Source organism: Taudactylus pleione, unplaced genomic scaffold, assembly GCF_031769625.1.
Source record: "Taudactylus pleione unplaced genomic scaffold, aTauple2 ptg000046l, whole genome shotgun sequence".
Taxonomy (NCBI): Eukaryota; Metazoa; Chordata; class Amphibia; order Anura; family Myobatrachidae; genus Taudactylus; species Taudactylus pleione.
In genome coordinates this window covers 13,485,931-13,510,010 of record NW_028284448.1, presented here as the reverse complement: position 1 = coordinate 13,510,010, position 24,080 = coordinate 13,485,931, and the positions used below count along the sequence as shown (strand labels likewise).

The window sequence follows — 24,080 nt, the reverse complement described above, 5'->3', positions numbered from 1 at the left end:
GCTAGAAAGGGTCCAGTGCTTGTTTTAATTATAGGGGGACCACTATGCAATTTTTTTCCCCCTATAATTAAAACCAACGACTGGCCCTGCAGCCTGGTGCTGGTACCTAATTTACGGTGGAACCCTATTCGTTTTGTTCCCCATAATTTTAGGTATCAGGACAGGCTGGCAAGTCCGGGGCTGGTTAGCCTTTTGGGGGGGGACCTCATGTAATTTTTTTTAACAAAAATGAACCCTAAAAATAATAAAGAAATAACAAACAGTCTGCACATATTTCACTGATATGTGCAGCCTGCTTGTGCGGGAGAGAAATTCGGGCGGTTAAATCAGGACAAAGCGGACAGGATCGACCAAATACACCATCAATCAAAATGATCCTGTCAAAACCTGGAGCTTGGTAAATTCCCGATTTGTTAAGTGAAAAAAACATCCATTTTTGATCGATCCTATCTGAGTTGAAAAACGGGACAAATTGGGACCAAATCGAATCTTAGTAAATTTACCCCTTACTGTCTTTAGAATTACAGCCCGTAAAAGAATATTGTAGATTATTGCAGATTTAGACAGTAATAGACATTCAGTGATGTTTCCATACAATGAAAAGTACTTCAGAATTTGTGATAAGGGCAGAATGTACTCTGTATGCATCTAAGAGTGAGAAATAGAGAAGTCAGCATTACGCATTACTCATGACAACAGTAAAAGGATTAGGAAACAAGAAAAATAACAAATAACGATAACAACAGATATTATTCAAAGAATGGGATTGATGGGTAGAGAATATATCCCACACCAAGGATTTTGAATGGATAAACAGGCAGATACTGAATCTCACATTAGGATACAGTACAATCTATTTTATTTGAATAATAATTTACTTTGAATAATATTCAACACACTTTACTTACTTTAAGAAATATCTAGAACATGTGTGGACAATAAATAATTTCATATAATAAAGTTCTATATATATTTACAACATCTGACTCCCTTCAATATGTGCGAAGAATCTTGTATATTAAAGATCTAAAAGATCAGCACTTGTTGAAACCTATAAACAACTGGATAGGTACGGGATGTCGGCATTCGGGATCCTGGCGGTCAGAATCCTGACGCCGGCATCCTGACAGGGTTAGGATACCTACACCTGTCAGTAGGTATCCTAACCCTCCCCATCTCCCTACCCCTAACCCTCCCTCCCCAGTGCCTGAGCCTAACCTCCACCCCAAGTGCCTAAACCTAACCTCCTCCTCCCCACACCCTAAACCTAACCCTCTACCCTTAGTGCCTAACCCCAAACCTCCCCCTAGTGCCTAACCCTAACGTTAACCTGCCCACTAACCCCAATACTTACCTTCGTGATTCTGGTGGTCGGGAATCTGGCACCGGGATTCTGACAGGTGTCGGGACTCTGGCACCAGCATTCTGACCACCGGAATCCCGGCAGTCGGGATATGGACCCATCCCAAAATAACGTACCTTATATCCCTTTATAAGAGTGATATCATCCTTGCATTTTATAACTTATACAACAGCATACATCCTGCAGCCATCTGGACTTCACAATGAACAGACGCAATGTTTCAAACGCAATTCTGTTATGTTACATCATGAGACACATTAAACGATACACTGTAATAAGTGTATATCTATCTATTTCTGACACAGAAGGCTATATTTAGCACAGACCACACATACAAATTAATAAGGGATACAAGACAAGAATGGTCAGCAATTTTAATCCCTCTCTTTATTATTTTTCACAATTCTCTCTTTATATTAACACTTCGCTTGCTTTGTTTACCTGACAATTAATTGATATACAAACGCAGAAATCTGCTACAACCTAATATGGATATTGTTTGATATTAGCGTATGAGTTTAGAGCACAGGATCTCAAACTCGGCCCTCAGGACCCCAAACAGTGCATGTTTTCCAGGTCTCCTCACAGGATCAAAAGTGAAATAATTATCTCCACCTGTGGAACTTTTAAAATGTGTCAGTGAGTAATGAATATACCTAGAAAACGTGACCTGTGTGGGGTCCTAAGGACAGAGTTTGAGAACCTGTGCTCTAAACCCATACAAAAAAAGTTGTTTTTTTCTAAATGTTCTTTTTACGTTTTTTCCCTATTTTCAACTCCATTGGAAAAAGGGCATTTATTTTAAACATCTGTAGCTAAATGACAAATACAATTGGTTTGGTTAATATGAGCAGAAATGTAGTGTGGACATGTGGTGCCAGGAGCAAGTACTAAAAATGTGCTAGGGGAGGGAGTGTGACCAACATGTGTTGCTTTACTCCTTACTCAGGCCCTGAGTAGGTATTGGCCCAGTCCAGCTGGGCAGTTGTGTAGAAGTGCATCTGCAGTGGGCAAGAAAAAAAATCAAAAGAAAATTTTAGCTACATAGAATATCTTCTCGGAGACTGAGGTGTAAATTCACTGGTCTGGTCCGAGTTGAAACACTCACAGCATTGCTGAAACACTCAACTATACCAAGAAGCATATTTTGCAGCATTGTGTCTTTTGATGGTGTATGTGATCTAGTTCCCTGTGTCTGACCGCAGCCAAATACTCCCGAACATGCAGCCTGCACATATCACTGAGATACGTGCAGGCTGCATGTGTGTATAGTGTAAAAAAAAAAGTGTAAAAATCAGAACTACAAAAAACGGCATGGAGTTCCCCCCCAAAAGCATAACCAGCACTAGCTCCTGAGGCAGTCCTGGTTCTAAAAATATGGGGGACAAAACATGTAGGGGTCCCCCATATTTTTTGAACCAGCACTGGGCTCTGTGAGCCAGTTTTAAAAATACGGAGAAAAAATGGCATGGGGTTCCAAGTATTTTTAAAACCAGCACCGGACTAGCTGGAGTGTAATGCCACAACCAGGGGAGTGTTTCACCGGGGACCCTAAACTAGTCAGCCCAGGCCGGGGATCCCAGGGGAGTTGAGAACCCCCCAATAAAGGGGTCCCCCTTCCCTGAGCACCCCAGGCCTAGGCTGAAGACCATGGCTCTTCACTGCACCCCTGGCCTGTAGGTGCCGGGGTAATAGTGTTAATAATAGAAGGGTACTGTTATTTTTTACAGTGGGACTACAGGTGCCAACAGGCGGCCGGCACCGTTACCCTCACTGTAAAAATATAGTAAAAAAATCACAGTACACACACACAGTAGAAAGTACAAAGTCTCCTTGTCCAGTAGAAATCCATGGTTATCCTTAAAAAAAATTAAATACTCGCCTACTTCTTGGCACAGATCAGTCCTCTTTTCCAGTAGAGTCTCTGCCTGACAAAACAAAAAAACGAGTAACATGGACCAGGCCGGACATAGAAGAGATGTATGTTTTTCCACATACATCTCTTCCTCGGTAAATGACGGAGACACTGTGGTTCATGTAATTTGCCGGGCCACCAGCCAATCAGAGGTTGCTATAGAATACACCGCCGCTGATTGGCTGTGACCCCTGGCTGTCAGTCAACAATTACACGGCTTACAGACAATCAGCGCCCACTCTAGAGTAAGCTCGCTTTTGATTTGCTTTTTGTTTTGCTGGGCCAGAACTCTATTGGAAAAGAGGACCAACCAGCGCCAGGAGGTAGGCGAGTATTTAATTATTTTTTTTTAATAACCCCTGGCTGTGGCATTACACTCCAGCTAGTTTGAGCATATTCCTTTTCACATGGCAAACCACTGAAAGTAAGCCCAACTAGCAGTAGGAGTGTGAGCTGGAGAAGATTTTCTCTGACAGTAAGTCCTGCTCACGCATAAACTTACAGTATCATATAAAGATCGGGAAAATAATTTCACAATACAGGTACCCAGGCATTTGCATTGCATTCCAGACAACGATCTCCTGAGGAGGGATACAGGGTTTTTCTATGGGGGACAGGAAAACAGCAGAGTGTACAGGGTGTCCCACCATCTCTACAAAGAAGAGAGGATACACATAGAAAGCAAGAAACAGGAGGAACGATGGAAGGAGACAAATATGATGAAGGGAAAGAGACAAGGCAGGGAGAAAGAGGGGGTGGGAGCAGCGAGGAGAGAGAGATATGGGAGAAGGAGAAGAGAGTGAGAGAGATGAGGGAGGGGAATCCAAGCTATGCCATGCACAACATGTAGTGTACTGTAAAGGAGGAAAGTATAGACAGGTGCCATAAGGCTCATCATTAACATTGCTAGTTATAACTAGAAAAAGGCATCATCTCACCTCACTCACTCATATTGGGGAAATAAACAACGTGAGCTTTGGGCCAGATTCAGCAAGGAACACACGCTAGCAGACGCACGCACCCGTCTGCTGCGAGAATATGCTAATCAAGGCATACACACGGAGACTACAGCACAAGATGCAGACGCCTAGTCCCAAATTAAGCAACCCATCTCCCTTTACTCACAGCCTGATCAGCACGCAAGATAGCGTAAACATCTGTAACATCAAGAACCATTGGACTCATTAGCATAATAGTGGTTGACCTGACCTGCCACAGGATTTTGGCACTTCCTGTGTATTCCACTGCACTGCCTTAATTATGCACGCCCTTATAATGGTGTTATAACGCCTGCGTTTGCCTGACCACCCCCCGCCACCACCCACAAACAGCACTTCCTGTCAATCAATATCGGAGGGGTCTACATGCACACTGTGTGTAGTCTGTGTACCATAACCCGATCGCACTGCCTGGTGATGTACATGCATGCGCACTGCAAAAACATCGGCCAACCGCATGCGTTCTCTCCTTTGCGTTCCTTGCTGAATGAGGCCCTTTGTTCACACGTCTGACTTTTTACATATAAATGGTCGCTGGCTAGGATAATTTAACAGTAAACATACTGTTTGTCATAGGCCTATTTGAGTATTGATTGTGTTAGGCAGCCCTGCACAATGTCATCTATTCACTGCTCATCTAAAATCATCACTTTTTTACATGCTAAATAATAATAATGTGTTTGCTGCTTGTGGTATGACACAAATATATTTAAGTTTATGTTTATTTTTTGCAGGCTGATGTGTTTTCAGTTTCCATTGATAAAGGTTTTGTTGTCTTATCTATAAAAGACATAAAGGTCCAGACGAAAGACATGCACTACAACGATGGTAACAGTCACTTCATAGTTGCGTCAGTTTCACCAACCAGGTACAGTGTTTTCCTTAGTAAACAATTATTCTTCCTTTACCCTTTATGTTTTTCAAACTAAACAGCACATTTTAATTTTTGTCAGTTTTAGGAGTTCTTCTTCATTCACTGCAATATTTATGATCAGAGATATAGATGTGTCCTCATACACCTATCCTTTTACTCCATATGGCGCAAGACGCCTGGCATGACGTAGACTGTCCGCCATTGGAAGCGATTCCTGTGCTTCAGTTCTTTTTCACAAATTTTGCCTCTTAATTTACTAATAGTGTAGTGAGTAGCCAATAGTGTACTAAGGGGTAGATGTATGACCCTGCGCAGGGCCGTAGCTAGGGTAGTGCGGCCGGTGCCATCGCACAGGGCACCACAGGTTAGGGGGCGCTGTTTGGGCCTGTCAGTTTTCTGTTTATTATCATTCTTTCTTGTAGCTTCCTCTTATTTTATCCCCAGCATCTCCTGGCCTCTCCTATCTCTTCCCTGGCCCTTCCCCACGAGGCCATTCCCCTTTTTTAGGTGCATTATGTCCCTTTGAAAAATGAGGGGGGCGCCAATGCTCTTTCTGGCACAGGGCACCAAAAAGTCTAGTTACGGCTCTGACCCTGCGTTATGGGGATAACTGGTAACTGCGTACTTTGGGCCTGATTCAGAGCCGGACGCTCTGACCAGAGCGCTCGCTCTGAATCAGGGCCCTCCTCTATTAAAATGGAGCGTCCTCCTGGACGCTCGTATAGCTGTGGGTGACCACCCACAGCATATACGAGCATCCAAAAAGATGGTCGCGATGGTCTTGACCATCGCGACCATCGGACTTGCGACGGAGACCCTGCGGTAGGGTCTCCCTGCCACAAGCCCTGGAGTGATTTTGGCTCTATCAGAGCCAAAATCACTCCCACTGACATCACTAGTGATGTCAGTGGGGCCGGCTTCAGACGGTAGGCGTTCCCATGGGACCGCCTCCGTCTGGCAGGCACGCCCCCGGCACGCCCTCAAAAGGGGGCGTGCTGTCAGTCACCATCGACAGCACGCCCCCTTTGGTGCGAGACCCGGAGCGACAGCTTGTTGTCGCAGTCCAGGTCTTGCGCATGCGCACGACGGAGCTCCCTCCGTCGTGCGCATGCGCAGTGGGGAACATCGACCCACTTGCGAGCGTACTGCTGCTTGCGAGTGGGTCTGAATGACCCCCTTTATGTGCTGCAGTTACTGTTTCTCCCCCATATATTAATGTGCTAGGCGCCCAGTGTCGGACTGGGCATGAAGAGTCCTCTGGGGGAATGCAGTGATAGGGGCCCATACTTATGGGTGTGGCCAGCCTCCAGAGGAGGTGTGGCCAGCCTCCACTGAGGCTTGGCTAACCATTAGAGAATGCATGGACTGGTCCCCTTAAAAATGTATATATATTATACAGTAAATACATCATAGTCCTGTGCAGTATAATGTAACGTATGTATAGTTCAAGTGCACAGTCTTAAACCTGATTCCTATAGGAGGGGGTGGGCCCTCAGGCTGTGGGGCCCACCGTCCGACCCAGTATGCGCCCCCTTCATTATTGGCACTCCTACCTTTAAGATGTGGTTTGGGTTTTTTCAGTAATGGCGCGGATGCAGTGGAAATTTTTGATTGGCGCAGATTCACTGCAAGCGCCAGTCAGAAGCCGAAGGAAGTGAATTAACACTATCCCTTTTTCCGCAAACCGGGTGATAGTACATGCGGGCATTGTCTGGACCTGCTTCACCGCGATAATGAGTGAAGCTGGTCCAAACATTTACGGCCCTTTAGCCACCCGGTAATACAGTTCATCATAAGTACTGTACTTAGAATGATGATTTATTGTTGCAATGGTGTGAGTCACTCATATAGGACTTCTGTCTTTTGTCTTTTTACCCAGATTATATACGTTTTCCTGTAATAGTGTACTAAGTATGCAGGATTAGTAATTATGTTGCAAAATAATTGGTATAAAGTATCAGATTAATACATATATTTTAAGAAATTGTTGCATGGCATGGTTAAGGTGCAAAGTCTGTGGCTCGCCAAACTTGTTTTTTTTGTGCGATTTAAGGATAGGTGTATGTGGACACATCTGTAAGTCACAAAGTATTTTATCTACATTTTAACAGACATAACTATGACATAATATGCTACTGTTTCATACACATAGAGGCTTATTCAGGGTAAATACTGGCTGCTTTTGCATGTAGCCCACCAATGCTGGACAGCTTTATTTTTCACTGCAATTTAGATATGAGCTAGGACGCCCCCCCAAATCTAAATTTCTGCACACTTTAATCTGCTGCCGCCTGCACTGCAACATGGTTTTACCATGGTGCAAAGGGCCTTGTTCAGATGTGGACGTTATTTCGATTTTCACTGAGCGATTATCGATGGACAGCGCATGTGTCTTAGCCACAATGTGCAAATGCAGACATGTCGTGATCATTTTTGTGACATGTATCCGTCTACAATAGCCCAGCGTCTCATTTCCCGCACCCATTCTGTACGAACATACGGTTACGCAGATGGATGATTCTCAAATGAACTGCAGCCGCCACTGCGTATTTGTATACAGTTACTTGAATCTGTGAATCCGCCACGCTGAGCGTCTCAATACGTTTCCAGGCGGCTGTAGCATAAGCATCCACATCTAACTCAGGCCCATAGTTACTTACTTTTTTTGCCATGCTCCCAACTCAGAATCAGCCACATAATATGTACTGTAAAGCAATTACCCAGAAGCCTTAGCAATGATATACAGTTTCTTATAGATCTCAGTAAATTAAGCTGGTGATCAGACATTAGTAAATACCCAATTTAAGTAAAACCTATATATACAGTAAGGTGGTTAATAAGAAATTGAAATAATAAATCTCAGTAGTTAATGTACTGATGGACACTGTATGTTTCTTGTAGGTATCATCTCCTGGTGGATGAGACAGATATCAATTTCCAGGACATGGATAAAAAAGACATAACCCCTCCAGTGACAAGAAAGTTCTTCTTTGGAGGCTTTCCTAGTAATGTATCCCAAGCCAATTTTACAGGGTGCATCAGCAATGCTTACTTCACCAGGTTTGTCCTGAACTGCTCAGAAATGATCAATTTGTGTAACTGTAAACACACAGGGTTGTAAACACAGTCGGGATGTCAGCTGTCAAAAGAACGACAGCGGCATCCCGATGCTCAGAATCCCGACAGGGGCTAGGTAAGTATCCTAACCCTTCACCCCTAACCCTAATCTTCCCTTCTGGCATCCTAAGCCTACCCCGCACCCTAACCCTCCCAGTTAGTGCCTAAAACTAAAGCGGCTAACAGCTAACCTGGCCGCAATACTTATGATCGGAATGCCGGCTGTCGGGATACCGGCGTCAGCATCTAAACTGATGTCCGGATTCCGGCATCAGTGTTCTGGCTGCAAGTCGGGATTCCGGCGCCGACATTTCGACGACCAGCACCCTGATAGAAAACAAACAATATACAATGTTATATTCAGGAGACTAAACGGTATTTAACTTTATCAATTTTATCCTAGTAAAGTCCATAGAGCAAAAGTATGGATGTGGGGTCTCCCAGTGATAACCTCCTTTCAAGAGGGGTGGTGCACTTACAAAGCAGGTCTCCTCAAACCCAAGTACAATGTAAAGATCCAGAAAGAAGTAATAGTGCATGCCAGCAAATTGTAAAATCAAAACCTACTCATTTAGAGCTATTTTAATAAAAGCAGAGCAGAAGAGACTACAACCAATTACATGCTATCTGTCACACTGCAGTTCTGCAGCCTGACACACAGGACATCAATTATTCACTAGAGTGCCCAAAACGTCCCAATATTTCCCAAGATTTGAAATGCATTAACCAATCACATGCCTCATGTCTCACTGCAGTGGTGCAGTCTGATACATGGAACTACATTGGTCTTGTTATAAACCTGAGATATCAGAGGACTGAGGCAGTGAAATACTTCACAAGCAATAACGGTTGGAAGAGTTATAATTAATCATAAACAATATTGTTTGCATTTTACTTAATTTTAGCTACGGAGATAAATTATCTTAAACTTTTGTCATACGTATCTGGTATTGTGCATGAAAATGCCTGCTAAAATACTGTAAATTGTGATTAAAACTCTGCAATTGGATCACAATACGTTGACATGTAAATCACTTTCTATAACAGTATTCACTTTATTTTTATAATACATATATACTGTTTTATTCTACTTGCCTATTTTGTAGAATTGACAGAGATGTGGAAGTTGAAGACTTCCAGAAATACTCAGAAAAGGTCCAGGTGTCTTTGTATGGGTGCCCTGTTGAAACACCCCCAATTGCTTTAATCCATAAACGTGGAAGAAACTCTTCTAAAGCCAAAGGAAAACAAAAAAATAGAGTAAGTAAAAATAATTCATATGTGGTTTATTGGAAGAAAAACTAATTCAATTACTTACCACAGGATAGTGATGGCATGGGTTCTCCTCACATGATTGGTTTAAATGTTATATATTGGTAATGATAATAAAGGTTTTTAGTAACAGAAACCGATACCGTAAAATCCTCTTCTATACCCAATATTAACTAGTTAAGACATAGTACTGATGAGGAAGGGACCTCTCATATTAAAGTCTAATAATGTATGGCTCCTCAAAATCCTCACAGGGAGGTATAGTCCCATTAAGGGATGTTTCTTGTTGTTTGCAATCCCACTTTCTTTTACATAAAGGTGAAATGTACAAGTTTTAATAAGTTTAATTGCTAGTTATTTGTATTTTGGAACTGAAATGTTTTTGTATAAAATACACAACGTGATGTCTGCTTGGAAAATAAAAAAGTTGATTGTCGCTTTAGATGGACTTCTCCAGGTTGTCTATGCTAGCTTTGTGTAAGCGCCCTATCCAACTGGCGTTGAGTTTACTAAAAAAAAGAGCATATACTCAGTCATGCCTAATTGAATTGAACCCGATATGTGGTTACATGAATCATAGCCACGCTTGATTCAGAGTAGTATGCAATAATTATTAATTATTTTATTTATTACCAGTTATTTATATAGCGAACACATATTCCGCAGCGCTTTACAGAAAGAATATTTGTCCATTTACATCAGTCCCTGCCCCAGTGGAGCTTACAATCTATATTCCCTACCACATGCTCACACACGTACACATTATGGTTAATTTTTGTTGGGAGCCAATTAACCTACCAGTATATTTTTGGAGTGTGGGAGGAAACCGGAGAACCCGGAGGAAACCCACGCAAGCACAGGGAGAATATACAAACTCCACACAGTTATGGGCCATAGTGGGAATAATGATATTTTTGCAGTTGAGCGATTATTGGTAAACTGCACATGCGTCTAATACGCACTGTGCATGCATAAAGGCAGGGGCACCGAGAGCGGGGGAGCGAGTACAAATTACCTGGACCCGGGCTCCCTGAGGGGCCCGGCGGGGGCCCGGGTCCGACGCCGCCCTCACAGCGGCCCAGCATACAGCGTGTGCTGAGCTGCAGTGGGAGACTGCTCGTGGATGCTGAACAGCAACCACAGCAGTCTCCTATGCCTATGTGGGGGAGGCGATCAGAGCGCCCCCCTCGCCAGCGTAGAAGCGGTGCTTAAAATTTAGGTTTTTTTTAGAAGGGGGCCTGGACACGCCTCCCAAGATTAGGCAACACCCCCTGTTACCCGTGCCAATGGCGGGCCTGCATCAAGGTACTTTACCGTAGTTGCTTGCAGCAACTCTTTACTCACAGTGTGACTGACAGGGAGCAATTGTAGGAGGTAACAGGAAGTGGCTGCAAAGAACACAGGCATGTCACAGCCTGCATCTGAGATCCCACACGCAGCGAAAGTGGCTCCGGCGTCACAGTGAAAGCAGCCATTTTGCACAACCATAGTGCTACTTAGAAGACCGATTATCAAAGGATCTGCAACCGATGCTGCGTCTTTGTACACAGATACTTGGATTTGCAAAGCCACAGTCCGGCATCTCACTACATTCCTCTCCATCTGCAACGTTTGCACATTTTTGCACAGTAGCTGTATATGGAATCACAGCTGTGATGGCATTAGCGTACATCTCTGAATCAGGCCCTCAATGAGCTGGACACTGTTGTACACATCTGTAAATGTGCTCAGAATGCAAGGAGCACTGAGCTTTTCCTATTCTCAATAACTCATTTGTTTCAATGTCACTTTCACTATGTAAACTACATGTAGATACTACTTTGCAATTGCATTGAACATGTTTAAATGAGTGGAAGAAGTTCAGTATGTTAAATAGAACTGGACAGCCAGGGGCCTATTAAGAGAGGAGGGGGCCCGTGTTCACTCCCCGTCCTGGGCCCCCTCCTTGCTCTCCGGCTACCATCAGCAAACTGACAGCAGCGGTAGACTCTGGGCAATAGAGTGTACCCTGAGTTTACTGCATGCGCAGATCACCGGGAAAATGGTGCAGCAGACATTTTCCCAGTGATTTCCTACTGCGCATGCACAAAACGCTAGGAAAATGGACATGACGGCCATTTTCCAGGTATGTTCTGTAGCTCTACTCTGTGGGACATCGGAGACGTAAGTAGAAAAATAAAAAAGTATGGGTGCAGGGTGTGCAGTGCGGGCCCCCCCCCCACCCCTGGATCTGGGGGCCCGTATGCACCGCACACCCTGCTCCCATTATAGATATACCCCTGTGGACAGCATGGCCCCCCACATTTCTCAGTGCCAGTGCTAGGTTAGTTACCACTAAAACAGGGGACATTTAGTGTAGCATTCCCTTCTCATAGCAGGAACCAGACCCCAAATGGTCAGTGCGGTGCTGGAGCTTTGATGGGGTGGGGCTGCAAAGAACAGAGTGGCTCTTCCCTTCACAGAGGCCACTAAACTAACTGAATCTCTACTGAGAAAAAAACTTATTATCAATCCTATAAAACTCCATTCATGTGAATGCCCTATTTCATTAATATCAATGGGAAAAATACAGCCAATAGTTCTGTTAACCCACAGTGCACTCCCATAAAGATCAAGAATGCACCAAAAATACCACACCACAATATAAATGTATACAGAACACATATGGTTTTTGACACATAGAATAAAATCTCTTTATATGATTGTAATTTGTTTCTAGGATTGCACTTGAGAATTAGGGGTAAATTTACTAAAGTGAGAGTATTTAGAAGTGAGTTTTAGAAGAGATGTTACCCATAGCAACCAATCAGATTCTAGCTATTATCTTCTAGAAGGTGCTAGTTCAATGTTAAGTAGAAATCGATTGGTTGCTATGGGCAACATCTCTTTTAAAACTCACTTCTAAAAATTCTCACTTTAGTAAATTTACCCCTTAGGATCTTTCATACATGATAAAAGTGATGTCATTTTGAAAATACAATGTGCCATAGTTTAGCGGGTGAATATAACATTGATAGTATGAACATAAATTCATTAACTAATTTCAAGATCCATTAACTTGTGTATTTATACAGTTTGGAAAACATAAAGCAAAGACCCCACAGAGAATAGTTGGGGCTAGCGGTATACATCCAGAGGATAACCCAGAAGAAGTCTCACAGTGTTCCTCATCTAGCACACCAAGAGCAGTTAGAAATGCTTACCTCTATGGTGGAACTACAAACAGTCGCCATGAATACACGCACATTCCTAAACAATTCAATCAAAAGTAAGTTATATAACAAGACCAGTTGATTTAAATTTTCCATTGATTATTATGCATACAGAACTGGCTGTAAAACACATAAATGCATTATTTTATATGTTTGGCAGATCTGAATTGTCTTTCCATTTGAGAACAAATTCATCCCATGGAATGGTCTTCTATGCGTCAGATAAAGAAGAAAGAAACTTTATAACTCTTTTCCTTGCTAAAGGCCAGCTACACTTTATGTTTAACATTGGTCAACAAAAGCTGACAATTACAAGCCAGAAAGAGTACAATGATGGTATATGGCACACTGTAAGTCAAAGTTGTTTGCAGCAATAATAACTAATTCCAACTAGTGTTCTAGAGATGGAGGGTCATAGGTTTTTGAATGAAGTGGTGGTAGGACAATGTATTATTAAAATTGACAGTACTAATTTCATCTGTGAAACGATGACTTAACTAAAATACAGGGTGTCTTGTACAGTATAAATCAAATTCTAATGGCATATGTCGATATACATATTTCAGTTTCAGGAGGATATTTGAATTGAAGCCTTAAGAAATATAGCTGTGATGAGAGAAAGATTTGTTTCCTATCGCAATATATTTCTCCATATAAAGCTGCTATTTATGTACTGTATACACAAGGATGCATATTGCTTGATACAAACCATTACCACACCATGAAATCACAGTTAGTAACACTTTTGGCAAAATAAACCAGAGTGTTTCTATTTGCATTTACACTTGTGTTTTTTAAGGGGGGTTTGCTCTTCCCTCTGTTTTCAGTGTATAGATTCTCAAATATGTCTTATTTATTACTGCTATATGTTAGCTGACCCTGCTCTCCAACACATGGGTTAAGGTTGGTACAGAGTTTGTCTCGTGTGAGCGCCATGCTGTGCAACATCCTACTAATTTCAGAGAAAAGGATTTACATGTAAACAGTGATAATAATATCTTAGGAAATATACTAATAAATATTGCTGGAAGGACATTTTAAATAAACATACTGTATGTGAACGCTTTAATGACAGGTTTTCACTTTTTCGTTGTAGAATAATTGTTTCAAAATGAAAAAAACAAAAACATTTTTTTTCTTAGTGCAAACTTGTACAAATAGTTTTGATCATCTCACAAACCTGCTAAATGTACAAAGAATCCGTTGTTTGGACGATCAACATATATATGGAAATTCTATAGTGTATAAGTAAAATGATAACATCCTCTTAATGTCTAATATTTTGATTTCAATTTAATTTCCTCACAAATCTATTCTTGTGTACTATATTTGTAACTAGGTTATATGTGTCCGTGACAGTAACAAAGGTAAATTAATAATTGATGGTCTACAAGTGCTCGAAGACAGTCTTCCTGGGACCGAAGCTATATGGAGTGTGGATGAACCGCTTTATGTAGGAGGTGTGGCCCCTGGGAGAGCTGTGAAGAATGTTCAGGTAATGATCCTATAAAGGAAGATAGATATCAATGTTATGCAAGTACTAGAAGCATATTGTAGTGTATAGGTTTTGAAGTACAAGTGATTTTTAATATGTTATCACTTGATGTTTTGAGCAGCTTCTTGCTGACAGTATGAGTGGTGTGCTATGAGGGTTAGTTGAGTGCCAGAGATACAGCACACTTATGAGAAAAGTTGTAGTTACATTATATACATAAGTAATAATAATAATAAAAAAATAGCACTGTTATATGATGCAACTGACTGTGTAGCACATATGTCATTTACCCATCTGATTATTAGGACAGGGAAGCATTTGTTGCCCAGTTGGAATTAGTAGTGGAAGTGGAGACAAATCCATCAGGGTATTAGTGGTAGAAGAAAATAGTTCATAGTACTTTCAGAAATGGTCATTACAACCTGTTATGAACACCTTTATCTAGACAAAATATTTTTTAATATTTTAAGACAGTTTATAGAATTTTTGGTGGGAACAAGAAGTTTGTTTTAAGTATTTTTTTTTCCTTTTTTATCACAGTAAATCTTGATATTATTGCGTGTTTCCATTTTCTTAGATAAGCTCAGTGTACAGTTTCAATGGCTGCCTCAAAAACCTGCAGCTTAATGGACGGTCTGTAGCTTCCCCATCCCAGACATTCAGTGTGACACCTTGCTTTGAAGGCCCCATGGAATCTGGATCCTACATCTCATCAGAAGGAGGATATGTGATTCTAGGTAATGATCTAATGAATGAAACACTGTGTTGTACACTAGCAATGCTCTGTCTTGACTGTGTGGACAAAAGCATTTCTTTAGCAGAAACATGTTACTGCAAATAGTTGGCTAGAGTGACACATGACACCTTCAGGGTCAGTGGGGCACGAAGACCATAACGGAATTCAGAAAATAGCAGCAGCTTCTATACAAGGTTATCTTTCTTACAGTAAATGTAGAGCATGTCATTTATTAACTACACAAAAGCATTTCTACTTTATTTGTGATAGTTCATCTTTATCTCTTAATGTGGAAATCCACTACATGGTCTATAGAACTTCCCCCAGAAGACCAATCTGACCTATCTTTGTGGGTTTTCAGAACCACCTTAAAAAGCAGGATGTAGTTGATATCCCGGCTGTCGGGATACGCTATACCCAATGTGATACAAACATGCAAACACAGAAAAGTGACATAAAATAAACACAGTGCCAGTGTTCCTTTATATTCATAATAAATTAATCAAACTAAGAAAAATGTAAAGTTGAAATGAAAGAGCTGGTGATCCTAAAGCATTAGTAGCTTAGACTCATATGGTATCACATTGGTTATAGTGTATGTAAAAAGGTGGTCTTCTTCAAAGGTACAAAATGCATCCCATTAAAGCACAGAGGGGCTGATTCAGCAGTGCACTCAAGTGCAGTGTTGAATGCAGATTCCCGATTAATCGGAATCTGCGCATGCACAGGACCTATTCTGCGAGTGTGTAGAATGGGACTGCGTAATCGCACTCAGCCGCTTAAATGCCTCTGCGTGCGCATGTTCATACATATTTATGCCAAAGCATATTTCTGTGATTCTGCGATGTGATGTCCTCTTGCAATTGGATGGGCGACACTGCGGGATGGGGTCGTTCTGAATTTGGTTACAACAGTGATTGCACAATTGCGAACACATGCAGAATGGACCCATATACAAATAGTAAAGCCATATTATTTGCAGATGGTCAGGGACAGGTTGAAATATCGCATGATGATGGTCACCAGCACTAGCAAAACGCTTGTGACTAGATATTTGTAAACGCTCTTCTCACATTGACTGGTGCTTTCTTTGTTGCTTTGGCAACGATTATGTTTTTTGTGAGCGTATTTAGGCTAAATAAAAATGGGGTTTTTTTTGCATACTTGTGATGGGGAGTTGTTTCTGCTGTGTTAGAAAGTTTTTTCTGTAGTTTAATTAACACTTAAACCAGATGTTCACAAACTTTTTTGAATCACGGTGCCCTAGAGTATCAGAATTGTTTTCATGGCACCCCTAAGCCAAAAGTTTATTATTGAGAAATTAAGAAAAAAATGTAGTGAAGTAGTAAAGTGAAGTCAGTTGTGCTGAACTGTCATCCTTGGACTCAGTTATGTGGTGGTGGACAGGTTTGAGCTTCTGTTTGTCTACATATTTACATTACATTGACCATAAAGAATTTGATTTGGTGCTGGACCACCAACCTGAGGCACCCCTGCAAGTGTCTCGAGACACCACAGGGTGCCGCGGCACACAGTTTGGGAACCACTGACTTAACCAATAAAATGACAATCTAGTACAATGGTATACTGTTATTTTACGTGTTTATTCCTCTTTTTTGTTGTTGTTTAGCAATTATTTGTAGACTTTTACATAAAGCCTGTCTGAGATGTATCAAGCCTTCTAAGGAGTGGAGAAGTTGCTCATAGCCACCTATCAGCTTATAGCTATTATTTATTAAATGCATTCTATACAATGATAGATAGAAGCGGGTAGGTTGCTATGGGCAACTTCTCCACTCTTTGAAGGCTTGATACATTTCCCTCAAAGTCACTAAATTAAAATAACTTGTTACATTGTTAGTATTTAAGTTGAAAAACTGCAGAATGAAAGCACTGCTAGTACTATTGCTTCTATTAATGTTATTATTATTATCGGTAGCAAACATACTTTACAGTTGTACAATTTAGGATAAGTTACAAATATTGACTGTATCCCATCTGCAATATTGACTGTATCCTGTCTGCCGCTTACAGTGTGAGCAGCTCCTAGAAGCAATACAAGGCCGGCAATTACCACAGTGTGAGCTGTCCACTGGAAGTTCTTACTGCTAATTACACACTGGACTGGCAGGCCCTGGAGGGGAAGTTTCCTCCCCCTGGTACTGCTATCTCTGCGTGAGATTAGCAGTAAGAACTTCCAATGGCAGTCTCAAGCCAGTACTCGTCCCCTCCTCCTCATTTAGGGACAGGCTGGTCACTGCATCGACTGCAGGATATGGACCGTCCAGGATTGTTTCCTGCTGTGCCCTGCTCTACTAGTGAGCAGTGATCATTCTCACTGGGGAGGGGGGCGGAGCTCATTGTGGGGTGGTGAGAGGTGGCAGATTTTACTGGGAGGGCTGAAGTCCTGTAGTCCTTAGATAAAAGCTGCCACTGCTTTTGCCTCCATTGAAAAGTAGCCTCAGTACAGTTATATAAAAAAAGAGAAAGTAACACCACATTTTCCTTATTTACTATCTTTGTTAAATGCTGGCTTTATTTGTCAATGTGAAGAAAAGTGAAAGCATACGATAGATTTATTATACAAGTGCATTTATTTGTCCGGAATATACATATTGGAGCATGTACCCATTCTGCTTTTCAGTGATCATCTGGCCTGATACAGTACCTTCTGCAACTTTTTGCAAGGTTTGCTGTCTGTGACAGATATTCACCTATCTGCAAAAGTAAAAATGGCTCTGCATTATACTTTGGCTACTAACATATTTGACCTCCCCTTTAACTACTGTTTGCATACGAGTACAGAAGCAGTTACATGTAATTATCACTTAAGTATATCGTATACCAGAATTGTATTTACAATTACTGCATTGGGTGTAAAGTCCTTTCTTTTCTGCATTGCGAACTATAGTAACAATGGCGGTATGGTATAAATGCAGAGCAACTATTTTAGGGAGAATGAACATTGTATTTAACAATTAGATGAGCACAAGTTATAAAATGAAACAAGGTACATACTTACAGCAATATGCTCTATGTTTCCTAGCGGAATCATTCCATAGCGGATTCGAGTTTGATTTTGTAATAGAAGTGCGCCCTCGGAGTAGTTCTGGAATTTTGTTTCACATCCAAAATGTGAATGGTGAATACATAAATATGCACCTAAAAGAAGGACAGGTAATGATGACATTTTACATTTCATTGCTTTTGGTTATCTTGTATAATATGTAGATTAAGTTATTTTGATACCAGCTGATCCTCATCTCTGTTTGTTTTATCATCGGACTCTTGGCAATTCCATTGCGCAGGACTTTTAAAATATTTGCAGACACTGTTGTGCTGAGTCTGTTTATTGGGAACATAATAACAGATGGATCAAGCAATATGTGTTTATATACTGTATACATTATCAATACTGAGCCGTCGCACAGCACTGTTCTCACTTATTTCCTGGACTTTATGGGCCTGATCCTGAGGTGGACACTGCAACGTCTGTGTGTGCGCCTTTTGCCAGTATTGCTTCTGCAACTTTATGCAAATACAGCTACAAGCCCTTCCCCGTTGTGCATACCTGCGTCTGCATGTCCAAGGACTGAGACAACCGCTTTGCACATGTTTAGACACTCAAATACCACTTGGTGCATCTTTAGACACAACATTGGTCACACCATCACAACTTACACCAGCTTTATAGCAGGCGCAGGTGTTAGACGCTCAAATGCGTCTAACAACGACAATGTGTCCGACTCAGAATCAGCCCTTATAAGTCAATAAATCATTTAATAGAATATTTAAAATGGAAAAAAAAAAGCATTGTAATCAAGTTAAAGCACATAACGGTGCAAGTGCTCAGCAACAAAGTGTGCTGGTAATCACTATATGTACCTGTTACCAAGTTCTATACATTTATATATGAGGGTAGAGATACTGGGCCTGATTCATTACCAATCGCAACTGCGATTATGCTCGCAACCGGCCGAATGTTGTGTTCTGCGCATGCGTATACATCGCAGTGCACGTACACGAACCAGCCACTGCGATTGGGACTTCGATCGCAGTGACTACGCAGACCCATCGCAGAGTGATTGACAGGAAGTGCCGTTTGTGGGTGGTGACGGGGGGTGGTTGGCGAAACGCATGCGTGCCAGTGCATTTGAACGCCGTTTCATGGACGTACATAAATTAGCCACTACGATGCCCTACGTAGCTTGAGTGCTCATAGCATGCAATGAAGTTAGCAATTCCTGAGTAAGGTCAGAGCTTGTGCAAGTGTGCATGAGGCTGCGATGGTACTCGATGTTACTGATGGTTTTGCAGTCTTGCTAAGGACTACGGATGTGTGTAAGGTAAAGTGGGCGTCCTTATGTTGTGCTGCGATGGGATAGCGATCGCCGTGGATTAGCATACTATCGCAGTGAGACTGCGTGCGCAATCGCTATTGCAATCGCAGTTGTGATCCGTAATGATCAGGCCCACTGTTAAATGGGGAAATGTCTATAGAGAAGTTTTAAAAACATCTATGTAGTTTTATATAAAATACAGAGGATCATTTGGAAAAAACACTGGTAATGATAGAAATGCAACGCTATGTTAAAAAAATAAAATGAACTGATTAGTGTAACTTTTGTTTCCATATATAAATTGATTACAATAGCAAAAACAACAGAATATGACTCTAATTGATTAGTAACCTTATTTTAGCTATTATATGGAGTGTGTTTTTATCCCAGTGAAACAAATGGAGCATTGTTTGGTAGTATAATATCAATTCTGTCTATTAAAGATATATGTTTGTTTCAACATAGGCTGTAGTGAAAGTGAAATTTGGCAATAAGGAATTTTCTACAAATGTTGTACCAAAGCAAAGCCTCTGTGATGGCCAGTGGCACAGAATTGCAGGTTTGTGACAAGTACCTTTGTTGTAAAAGTGTGTGCTACTGCAAGTTATCAAAATCACTAGTGTTTACTGTAGGTACATATTATGTTTAGAATTATATATCTGCCGACAATTAGCTTACTGAAATAACTGTACTGTATTTAAAAGTTTTCTTTAAACAATACATTGTGTATATGTTCACCTGATTCATGACATCCTATGAAAGTAAACCAGTATTACACGGTGCTTAATTCTATAAATGTCATTTATATCCTTTAAGCACATAGTAATGAATGAAACTGGACATAAACATATGAAGTACTATTTAGGAGTGTATTGGGAATTTTAATTGGCCCTGGAAAAAAATAGTGGAAAGTAGGATAATGTGGGCGGGACAAGTACAAAATTAAGTGGGTTTAGCACATGATTATAACTAGCCATCCTTTTACTTCATCAACATCGGATTCAAATCCATCAATTCATCAACATCGGTCTCAAACCAATCCAGCTCTAAATCCAGCATCATCAGTCCCAATCCAATTCTGCCCATTCCTTCAGTATAATATATCCAGTCCCATTCCAACCTGCTGCTCAATAAAGATATTCTATTCCTGTCCTTGCCCATCATCCACTGCCGTAACTCTACCTCACATCAATACATGAGGAAGTCCTGGCTCAAGCCACCTAAATTCTTTCACTCCTCTCAAATCTCCTCTTCAGCCTCCCACGCCTGTTCCAACCCAAACCAACCATCAGGTGTGACATCATTCTTTTGACAATACATCTACTAATTTAAAGTGGTATCATCCTGTACTGAGTGCAGCATTGACTGTCACCAAATAAATTGGAGACACCGGGGGTCCCCATTTACAACTTTAAGATCCGGTACATAGAGGAGGGTTGCACACAAGTAGACATCCTGTTTGAGACTCCCTCTAATACATAGCTCAATTAAATGGTCATTACAAAGGCAATCATCTGCATTCACTTTTGCAAAGTATCTCCTGAGACCCATGACGATCATATGCAGCTTGTCATCCATGTCCAGCTTCTCATGGACCTGAACAAATGTTCCTGTGGTAAATATCATCCAGACTTCCAAACAAATCTGGATCATTACTAATGGGACTAATAAAAAAAACTATGTTTTGACAAAGAATAAAACCCGAAGAAAAAGGAGAATCATGTGTAAACTGCCACATTTTTCCCAATCTCTGCAATCTGCAACGTTATCTCCATTAAACATCTCTACAAGATCCGTTCCTACTTTATTTCATGGGGATCTTTAGTGGGGACAAAGTGTCAGAAAAATAAAGGGAAAATAAAGGGCTTAGACTATCTCTCTGCTTCGGATTCGATTCCAGTGTGCGCCTGTGTATGTGTCAGTTGGGACACATGGAAAGGGATCTGGAGGATCCCTCTTCAAAAAAGTTTGCCCATAAGCTACTATAGGCTAACATTATCTTTAGTCCTTTGTTGCTACATCCTAGGAGGCTAAAATTTTGTAGGACTCCTCCAAAAACAGCTGTTTTTAGGGTATTCCCAAAATGTTACTTTAATATATATGCCCCATACAGTAGGCAGGGGACAGAGGTTAGGTAGACTTAACCATGCTGCCTGTTGCAGAATGCTGCTGTGGTGCAGGATGCAGATGTCTGTCTAACAGTAATCTCAGTGAGTGGAGAGCTTTCGAGACAAGAATTACCTCATCTCACAAGACTATTATCTCTGTGGGCCATTCTGCTACAGACAGCGCAGGGCAGGTTGTGAGTAACACTCCTAACCACACCTCACTGTCACCGGGGCAGCCCCTCTAGGCAGGGCCATAACTAGGCTTTTTGGTGCGCTGTGCCAAAAAGAGCATTGGCGCCCCTCTCATTTTTCAAAGGGACATAACGCACCCAAAAAAGGGGAATGGCTTCATGGGGAACGGCCAGGGAAGAGATAGGAGAGGCCAGGAGATGCTGGGGATGAAATAAGAGGAAGCTACAAGCAAGAATGATAATAAACAGAAAATTGTCAGACCCAAACAGCACCCCCTGACCTGTGGTGCCCTGTGCCATGGCAGCGGCTGCACTACCCTAGCTACGGCCCTGCCTCTAAAACAGGTCCGGTCCATGGCGAGTGCAGACTTCAAGATCAATGAAGCTCCACACAATTTACCCCTGCCACCGAGTAAAAAATAAATAGGAAGGAATGTGAAATGAAAAAATATTAGCCAGCCTCCAGGCAGCCCCATCAGGCCATTGGCCTACCAAAAAAAAATTCCCAGTAAGACCTTTGTTCAATCCTCCCTTGACTGTACTAGCAGTGCGGTCATTTCTTTTAAATGTTTCTTTGCTTTTACATGGTGAGATTTGCATGTAAATATGAACTTCTGAAAATGAATGTAAAATCCAATGTATCATTTGGTTTTAATGCTTCTAGTACAAAAGACACATATCGTGAATAGACATTAACCATACTCTATACTGGCAGAGAGATATTATTAGAAGTATTATTGTGTTTTTGTTCTTATAAATGTTTTAGGATCTGGGAGATAGTCTGCTCTTTGCTGTAAAACTATACTTAGTTTCTTGTGTATTCATATTACAGTCATAAGGATAGCCAAATCGGTGCAACTGGATGTAGACTCTGAGCTCAACTTTGTGGTTGGCCCACTAGACAATAAGCTAGTCTCCTTTAAAGAACCGTTGTTTGTTGGAGGAGTGCCAGGTAAGAATATGACAGAATAATGTACACTCATACTACTCACATTCTGTATTTTCAGTATAGTTGCAGCACTTAAACACTTATTGACGTTTCTCTTCAATTTCCCCCCTTTCTTAGGCTCTTTGCTTGCTCCAAGTCTGACTACAAGAACTTCATATATAGGCTGCATCCGCAACATTGTGATTGACAAGCAGCCAGTGAGCTTCAGCGAAGCAACCCTTATCAGTGGGGCTGTCAGCGTCAATACCTGCCCTTTGTTCTAACAGTCACTGTGCACAATAAAAGTTTGTACTGTAATCTGTTCACATTAGGCTGTTGGTTTTACTACTGTACGAGTACAACAAATTCAGTATGGAAGAAGAGTTTGGGTAACAAATGACATACTGTGTGCTGCACAAAGCATCACACAGCAGTCTTACTATTATAAGGGCAAACAGACCTCAAAATGTGTATTAATGTCATCAAATAGAATACCTGGCCATGTTGGATACGGTTTCTACTTAAAAATACTTTTTAGTATGGACAGAATGGACTGCCAAGAAGAAGAAATTGCCAGTCAAAAGCACATGAAGATCTGCTACAAAATAAAGTGTTCTAAATATATATGAAAGTAACAATCTAGTTCAAAAGTTGTCACCTATCGCTTGTTTGTTTATTTTTCTAAGCACATCTTAAACTGACAATAAATCAGTTATTTTAGAAATGTTTGTATTAGCTCACTTCTATAGCAACAATTACAGCACTTACCTGCGAACTAGGGGCCTGATTCAGCTTCAGACGGAATTGCAAAGCTGCTCGCAAGCAGCTTTGCAATTCCGTCTGTGCTGATATGGTAATGCAGCAGGAGGCATAACGCCTCCTGTGCATTACTTATCCGAGCTGCGTTGTCTAATGCAGCATCAGATACTTTGCGGGACATCGGCTGCCTAAGGTGATGCCTCCATGTGGGGGAACAGAGGGCTTTGCCGCCCCCTTCCCACCCACAAACGGCAGCAGTCTGCTGCCAGTCTGCGAGTGGGATCGCAGACCCGTTCTGCACATACGCAGAATGGGTCATGCGCCTGCTCAGATTCCCGAACATCAGGCCCTAGGTAAGATTCATAAAGAAAATAATAGTGGGAATAGGTATTTAAGACACTGTGGGGTCTATTTACTAAGCAGTGTTAGGAGACAGAGTAAAAAGTGATAAGGTGCCAGCCAATCAGCTCCCAACTGTCATTTTTCAAACACAGCTTGTGAGATGGCAGTTAGGAGCGGATTGGCTGGCACCTTATCACTTTTCACTGTGTCTCCTAACACTGCTTAGTAAATAGACCCCACAGTGCTCTGTTAAGTATTCACAGCCTTTGCTCAATACTTTGCTGATGCAAAGTATTTTTGAATATGATGCCACAAGCTTGGCACACCTATCTTTGGGCAGTTTCGCCCATTCCTCTTTGCAACAACTCTCGAGCTCCATCAGGTTGGATTGGAAGCGTCGGTGCACAGCCATTTACAGATCTCTCCAGAG

General features: G+C 41.5%; 1 protein-coding gene across 1 annotated transcript in view; it reads left to right on the top strand.

Annotated features, from left to right (window-relative positions):
- LAMA4 (laminin subunit alpha 4) overlaps positions 1-23,245 on the top strand; it is a 163,967-nt gene extending 140,722 nt beyond the window's left edge. Inside the window, exons 30-40 of the mRNA XM_088460491.1 lie at positions 5,011-5,144; positions 8,052-8,210; positions 9,374-9,527; positions 12,614-12,807; positions 12,912-13,101; positions 14,091-14,246; positions 14,824-14,983; positions 18,029-18,159; positions 19,788-19,881; positions 22,454-22,573; positions 22,688-23,245. Coding sequence (XP_088316617.1) covers positions 5,011-5,144; positions 8,052-8,210; positions 9,374-9,527; positions 12,614-12,807; positions 12,912-13,101; positions 14,091-14,246; positions 14,824-14,983; positions 18,029-18,159; positions 19,788-19,881; positions 22,454-22,573; positions 22,688-22,833 — 1,638 coding nt within the window. The 3' untranslated portion in view covers positions 22,834-23,245. The remainder of the gene's footprint in view (positions 1-5,010; positions 5,145-8,051; positions 8,211-9,373; positions 9,528-12,613; positions 12,808-12,911; positions 13,102-14,090; positions 14,247-14,823; positions 14,984-18,028; positions 18,160-19,787; positions 19,882-22,453; positions 22,574-22,687) is intronic.
- Positions 23,246-24,080: the final 835 nt, after the last annotated feature.